The 7,603-nt window shown below is 33.6% G+C and overlaps 1 protein-coding gene across 4 annotated transcripts; it reads left to right on the forward strand.

The window, feature by feature from the left end:
* The first annotated feature begins 215 nt into the window (after positions 1–215).
* LOC100802465 (deSI-like protein At4g17486) lies at positions 216–6,802 on the forward strand. Of its 4 annotated transcripts, none has more exons than XM_003529147.5 (4): positions 216–596; positions 4,022–4,274; positions 5,006–5,293; positions 6,285–6,802. In XM_003529147.5, exons 2-4 carry the CDS (start codon positions 4,064–4,066, stop codon positions 6,539–6,541), a joined length of 756 nt encoding a protein of 251 aa, XP_003529195.1. In that variant the 5' UTR covers positions 216–596; positions 4,022–4,063; the 3' UTR covers positions 6,542–6,802. The 4 variants fall into 4 exon arrangements, with proteins under 4 accessions (XP_003529195.1, XP_040873058.1, XP_040873056.1 ...); XM_041017122.1 differs by lacking the exon at positions 216–596 and adding an exon at positions 675–919; XM_041017123.1 differs by lacking the exon at positions 216–596 and adding an exon at positions 3,386–3,406.
* Positions 6,803–7,603: the final 801 nt, after the last annotated feature.

The following is a 7,603-nucleotide window of genomic DNA, read 5'->3' on the forward strand; positions in this document are numbered from 1 at the left end:
TTGATTTAAAAGAAAAACATTTTTCTATTATCAATGAACATTGAGTAATGTATACTGAATAAAAAACACACACTCCAGACTGTTTTTTGGTAAGCACACAAATCACCTTAATAAAAAAAGGAAATCAATAAAGAGGGAGAGAGAGAGAGAGAGTAAATTCATCGTTCAACGCAATGCCATGATTTCAGTCAATGTCAAAGTGTCAAATCCGGACAGAATTTCTTTCCCGGTTTTCACTTTTTAGTTGCAAAATTTTGTGTTTGTTACTTTTTTTCACTTTACTACTTATTTTCTCCATTTTCCATAAGAAATATGGCTTATTTATGAATGATTATCTATCTATCTTTCCTCATTAGGCTCCAAAAACTGACAAACCAGTTTTTCTGTCTGCACTCTTACTACATCACATTACATACACACACACCCTTCACTTCTTCTGTCAGAGCTATGACAATGTGTGAGTTTCAGGCACACACATTGTTCCATTATTCTCTTTCTCTTTTTTATCTGTCTAAGACATACAATGGCTCTTTCAAACTTTGAAGGAGTCTTTCATTCACCCTCTCTTCTTTCAGCTACCCTTTGCAACACAAAAGGTTGGTTTGTGCTTCTCTTCTTTCCATGTTTCCTATGAGCATTGCTTCACTCTTTTCTTGTTTCAAGCTTAATTTTTTTTATTTTTTTTTTATTTGTTCTTTGCTTTTCTTTGACGAAGATCAGCTACCCCATTGCTTGTTATCCTCGTCCAAATTATGTTCTTTTTCTTTTAACATGGTTTTGGAATCTGATCTATGGTCTATTGATTTTCTTCTCCCTCTCCTTATATTTTGCTAATTTTTCTCTCCTACCACTTTCACGTCACAGAAGTTGACCTCAGATATCAGTTAGATCTTCAGTTATGATATCAATATTCCAAGATGTAAATTTTACTCATTTTTGCTCCTATTTTTTCTGCTTAGAAGTTGGAACTTAGCATGTTATGTTGGATTCTCCTTTTAGCTAATTAGATTTGGCTTCATTTAAAATGGTTATGGGCATTTATTTTGTTGTGGAATCTGGGATGGCTTAATGAGGCTGAATATCAGTATTTGTTACATGAGTTGTCAGATTGGAGATGATTTTAAAATTATTACTTTTTTCCGTAGAGTATTTGCTCCAAACTCATTTATATCCTATGAAATTGCTAGAGTCGAACCTTTTGCTTCTTGTTTATATTCTATAATAGTAAATGTCAAGATTCTAGATGTGACATTCATACTCTTACCAGTTACTGCCTACATAATTTTTTTTTTTTGCCGTAGTTGTTATGGATATCCAAAAAGGCATAGTTAAGTCCAAATGTTTATGGTTTTAGTTGAAGCATGGATGAGCCTCGAGAACCTATAGCTTCTGTTTAAAACATGGTTAGTCCCCTCGTGGCAATTTAGTTGGTTAAGGCACACGATTTGATCTGATCTATGACTCTCGCAACGTGCTATCTTACTTTTTCATTTCCTTGTCCCCTCTATATCTCCCCCTTGTAAAGCCTATTATGAGGTTCCCTTTGGAAAAAAAAAGTGGTTGAAACTAATGGGTAGTAGTAAAGTATGTTATTAAGATTAACCAAGGTTCATACAGTGCGGTGAGTGAAGAGATGGTAAGGTATGGTCCCTGAATAATGCAAAATGTCAAGTATAGATAATCTGTGGATACTGGTCTAAGATGTCTCCAGATGATAACATTCTGAATCAATACCAAATGTATTGGTTATATTACTGAATTTTTTCGCTGTTTATAATAGCGGTACATTAGATGTCCCTGTACTCATTGAGCATAGCAAGACACACCAGATCTATAAAACAGACCTTTTTTCAAGCAGATTTGTTATTGTTAACCCACCGAATTCTATTTACTCTGTTTGAAATTGGTTAGAATGAGTTCTGTTTTATATATCCCTCAACTTAGTTTGAACTTATTGACCAAGATGTTGAAATTTCTCACTTTGGGTGTCTTGCCCAGTTGCGCATCAATATTGACCAGAGTCACCAGCTCATACTCATTCTTGTACTTTGATCTATACTTCATAGATCCTCTTTTATTCCCATTCAACTAAACTTCAAATGAACTTGTTGGTGTTATTACTGTCAATAATATCATTTGTTAAAAGCATGCATAGGCACCACTTCCGAAATGAAAATAGGAAGATGATTCACCAGCTTGTGGACAAGGAAAGCCTCAAATTAATCAGGAAGATTATCTACCTCCAATTTTCCCTTAATCCTGAACTACACTTTTTGGCACAAATAACACTTGAGGCCTTAAAGGGAAGCCAACAAAAGAATAAGCTCAATGTAGCAGCGAGAAGAGAATATTGCATTGGATGAGTGAACATATTAAGACAAGATATGATTAAAAATCAATGCATTAGATTAAAAGTTGGGTAGCACCTAATGTAGAAAAAATGATAGAATCCCCTTAGCTGGTTCGGCCATGTGTGGAGAGGAGATGATCTATAAAAGCCCCAGTGCAAAATTAGATGGAAAGTAGTTCTATTGCTCGAGCTAGGGACCGAAAAAACCTATAAACGAAAAATCATGAAGAAGGATATAACTGTTAATGGTTTGTCTATAGACATGATTTCATAATAATAGACATTGGGATGTCGTTTAACTCATGTAGCTGATACCACTTAATGGGAAACAACTTGGTTATTGTTGTAATAATATCATTTAAATGGTTGCAACTTGATATCTAATTCTCTATATATATTTCATTGTTACCTGATCCCAGAATATACCACAAATTCCTGATACAAGTGACTTGTATCCATTGTAACCCTGTCTAAATGTTTTAAAGCTATATTGAATCACTTGCACCACAATTTCCTGTTCACAGAATAGCTTAAAAGTATTATGTCTGATACAGAAAACATGAATGAATGAAAATGAAGTTACAAATTCTTTTATGTTGAGTATATAGAAGGTAGTGCTCTGATCTTTCTTGGTGCCAGTTTGATTAAATGATGATAAACATGGAAAAAGACCATTGATGCTACTGATGCATTTTTGAAAAGCTTTAAAGCCTAGTCTGCTTCTGGAAGAAAAATGAGCTTGGTCTGTCATCAATTGATTCAAGAGAGTACTGTACTTGTTGCCTTCCAAAATTGAAACAAGCTATATGTGAAAAAGTAATAGTCTGATCTTTCAGTTTTGATGTTTTGTCAACTATATTTATTGCCAACTATATGGAACAATCTTCATTGACTGGTACTCCAACCTTAAGATTGTTGGTGCAAATTGGTGGTGATGGCTCCACAACAATAAAGAAATATGAAAGAAGAAACCATTGAGAGTGATGGTCCTACGAAAAAGAAGAAACAAGAAAAGTCAGCAATTTTCCAGGATGTGTGTAAAACACTAACCTTTAGGTTTGAATCGCCCCACCAATCTTTATATAAATTGGATGCAATATGGTGTCTTGGCAAATCCCCTTCATTATACAATGGAGTCCATTGACATGGTTTGCACCATCCACATCAACTGTCGTATCGCCAATGGCATTTTACAGCATAATAGTTTCCTTAATTCTCTCTGCGCACAAGGGAAGATAGGAAATGATTTGGATACAAAAAATCGGACGAATTTTCTGTTTCTGTTGTTCCTTGTGTACTCTAGTCCTGTTTTTCTGCATGTAGGTTGGTTCTATTCATAATTCATCTCATGTCTCTTAGTGACCTTCCAAAGAGATACACCTCTTGACTCTTAGAGTCACTTCTCACGACCCTTGGTGAGAGTCACATCTCACAACCCTTGGTTTGGAGTCACATCTCATGACTCTTAGTGAAGAGTCACATCTCATTACCCTTAATGAAAACTCACAACCTTTCATCTTGAAAATCTCTCACATAATTATTAGTTGAATTCTTCCTAGTTCAATGGTTAAAAAATCTGTCTAGAGTAAAATCATGTTCTTTCCGTTATGATGTTTTGTCAACTATATGGATTTGTGAAAATGAAATTTTTTGGTCTTTATGTATATGCAGGTAGGTAATAGATATTGACCGCTTCCTGGGTTCACTCATACAATGAAGTCAGGTTTTAAAAATGGTTGGCCCTCTGTTGTGCGTCTTCATCTCCGAGAAAAATCAGTGACGCCCTTTTGCATATTTTCTAAAGTGAAACCAGCTGGCAACATGCCTGGGAATACACCTGTTTATCTCAATGTCTATGACTTGACAACTGTAAATGGCTATATGTATTGGGCAGGAATTGGTATTTTCCACTCAGGGGTTGAAGGTCAGCTGACAGTTAAAACCTTTTCAAATCTCCAAAATAGTTTCTCTTCATTTTATACAAAGATATGTGCCTAGAGTTTTGGTTCAAAGTTGTTTCTATCTATGCAATCTTTCATGGGGCTTACATCCTATATTTCACAAAAAATGGTTTTTGATAGTATATCATATGATCATTTAATGCTGTCATTTGATCCAAGTAGTCAACTCCACCTGTGGGATAAGGCTGGGTTATTGTTGTATGCTGTTGTACTACTTCCAATATTTGTAATATCTTTTCTGTACCTCTAATTATTTAGTGAAATTTCAGTACTCCTGTAATACCTACTCCTTGGATAGTTCATTTCAACAGTTTCTTCTTTTTTATTTCAAAAATGAGATTAGAAAAAAATTAACCATAGATGTCAGGTGTTATGATTTGAATGGAGGGAGTACACACTTCTGAAGGACTAAAAATATTTCACCAACTATCATGGAGACAGAAATTATCTCTAATTTACCTACTTCTGAAAGATCATTTACCCCCCACTTTCAAGATATAGACTAGATAACTGTTTGATCACATGCATAGGCAAAGTAGTAAACTGTTATTTATTCATATTTTGGAGAAAGGGATTCTGTATCTGTGTACATAACACTTACATATGTGAATATTTATTACTTTTGCTGTATTTGGAGAAAAGATAATTCTGGATTCCCTGAATATTTTCTAAAATGGAGTTGTTATGCTGACAGTTTATGGAGTAGAATATGCATTTGGAGCCCATGACTATCCAACAAGTGGTGTCTTCGAGGTTGAGCCTCGACAGTGTCCTGGCTTTAAGTTTAGGAAGTCGATATTCATGGGAACTACAAACTTAGATCCTTTCCAGATTAGAGAGTTCATGGAGCGCCAGTCTGCAAATTACAATGGTGATACTTATCACTTGATTGTGAAGAATTGCAACCATTTCTGTGAGGATATTTGTTACAAGCTAACAGGCAATTCTATTCCAAAATGGGTCAATCGTCTTGCAAGAATAGGTATATGACATTTTTAAACTCCAGATCCATTCTTTTATGATTAAATTGTATCACTTTAGAGTCGGTAAAGCAGATGGCATTAGATGTTGGTTCTTCCTGAATGTATGCAACTTCGAGTAATGAACAATTTGAACCTAAACATTCTTGTAGATTTTAGTTGAACATCTTGGTGGAAGATTTGGTTAAATTATTTCTTGCATTGTATCAATAGTTCATCATGTCAAATGTCAAGAACTGGAACTTCTGCAAGAATAGGTATATGACACTTTTGCTCCTACTTTTTGGATGACATGGAGCATCTGCCTGCAATGCAATATGACATTTGAAGGCTCACTATTTAGGTGTGCTTGTTTGAGTAGGTGGAAAATTTTGTGGTGAGAATTACTTTAGATTTACTCTGTTCAAATGGTTGTAAGTGAAGCGCAACTCATTTACACTCCACCCCACAAAATTTGGCCATAAAATTGAATTGACAGATTTTCCACCCTCTGTACCAAGGAAGAATGAATGATAATCAAAACCTTTCCATCTCATTTTACATTTCCCTGCCTACTTATAGCACCACAGCCTTACAACTGTGGTTGACTTAAAACTATTATCATTTCTAAGCAAAGAATTTCTTAGAAGCAAATTTCACCTTTACAAGGAAGAGCCATCTGTGGTGGAATTCTTTTTTTGTACTCAATTGCCTTTGCACACACTAAAAATTCTTAGTCATGCTTCTCTGACTTATCATTTCTTGTCCTCCTTGTAGGTTCCTTTCCATCTCGTTTTACATTTCCCTGCTTACTTATAGCACCACAGCCTTACAACTGTGGTTGACTTAAAACTATTATCATTTCAAAGCAAAGAATTTCTTAGAAGCAAATTTCACCTTTACAAGGAAGAGCCATCTGTGGTGGAATTCTTTTTTTGTACTCAATTGCCTTTGCACACACTAAAAATTCTTAGTCATGCTTCTCTGACTTATCATTTCTTGTCCTCCTTGTAGGTTCCTTTTGCAACTGTATACTCCCTGATGCTCTTAAAACTTCCACTGTTCAGCATGATGATCCCAACTTTCAAGGGTGTGATAGTGAGAAACGAAGACTACGAACCGCCTTCAGTTGCTTGTCATCAATCTCAATGCCTCAGAAGGAAGTGTCAATGTCTTCATTATTTATGCATTCTCACTATAAAGGTTGCCTACCACCATGGGAGTTAAAGAAGTCTAAAAAGGGCTCACTAAAGCAAAAATTAGAAGACTAGTTTACTTCTCAGTAACTCTCCTCTGATGTAGGGTATCCATTGTCTTTCTGGTAACTGAATCACTAGAAAGAAATTATTGCTTTTAGTCACACCTGTGCGAGTGCTCTTCCTCAAGTGCAAATTTTTCTGTCAATATTTATTTTGAATGTTCAAGCTCATGGCTTTGTTGCTTCATTTTGCTTTCCCTCTTTCTTTGTGTCTAGTTTTTGCTTGTAATCTTTGTTTGATTGTGAATCTATGTCAGATATATTGCTGTGTCAATTCAATTTTTCATAGCTGGAGGAAATTCTGTCAGGTCAAACAAACACACAAATCACAAATGGTAAGATACCAGTAAGACGAAAGAAAGTAAAGAAGAAAAAGGGAATGTGAATGTTAGCGTTTTTGAAAGTACATTTAACAGGATAAATGCTTATATTTATATAACTAAAGTTTATAATATATAAATTATATTATAAATAATTTATATTGTGATTAATAATTATTTGATAATATATTTTAAAAATATTTAAATTCAATTTAGAAATAAAGACGGAAAAGATTAAAAGATATTAGCAATTAATTAAATTAAACATAAAAATGAACTATTCCCGTTCAATATATAGCTATCATAATTATAATTTATGTAGAGGATTTGTTAGTAAATAAAGAGATCATTGAGAAAATTCTATTATTTTGTCACACGTTATATGAGTTGGTCTTTTATTTATAGCAAAACAACTTATAACCATTAATAAATATTAAATGACATAATCTATAACTATTAATAATATATATATATAAAGTGTTTTCATTTCTTTCTATAACAATTAATAAAAACAATTATTTCTTTAGTATATATATATATATATATATATATATATATATATATATATATATATATATATATATATATATATATATATATAACTGATGCTTTCATTGTGTCATTTCTACAAATAACTACTGTCACTACTTTTTTTAATTACTTTTTTATCTTTTTATTTTTTAAAAAATAAACATAAAGTGACGAAGTGTCTCTTTTTCAACTAATTAATAATGATGGTAAAATGCTTACCGGAG

This window comes from Glycine max, chromosome 7 (assembly GCF_000004515.6).
Source record: "Glycine max cultivar Williams 82 chromosome 7, Glycine_max_v4.0, whole genome shotgun sequence".
Taxonomy (NCBI): Eukaryota; Viridiplantae; Streptophyta; class Magnoliopsida; order Fabales; family Fabaceae; genus Glycine; species Glycine max.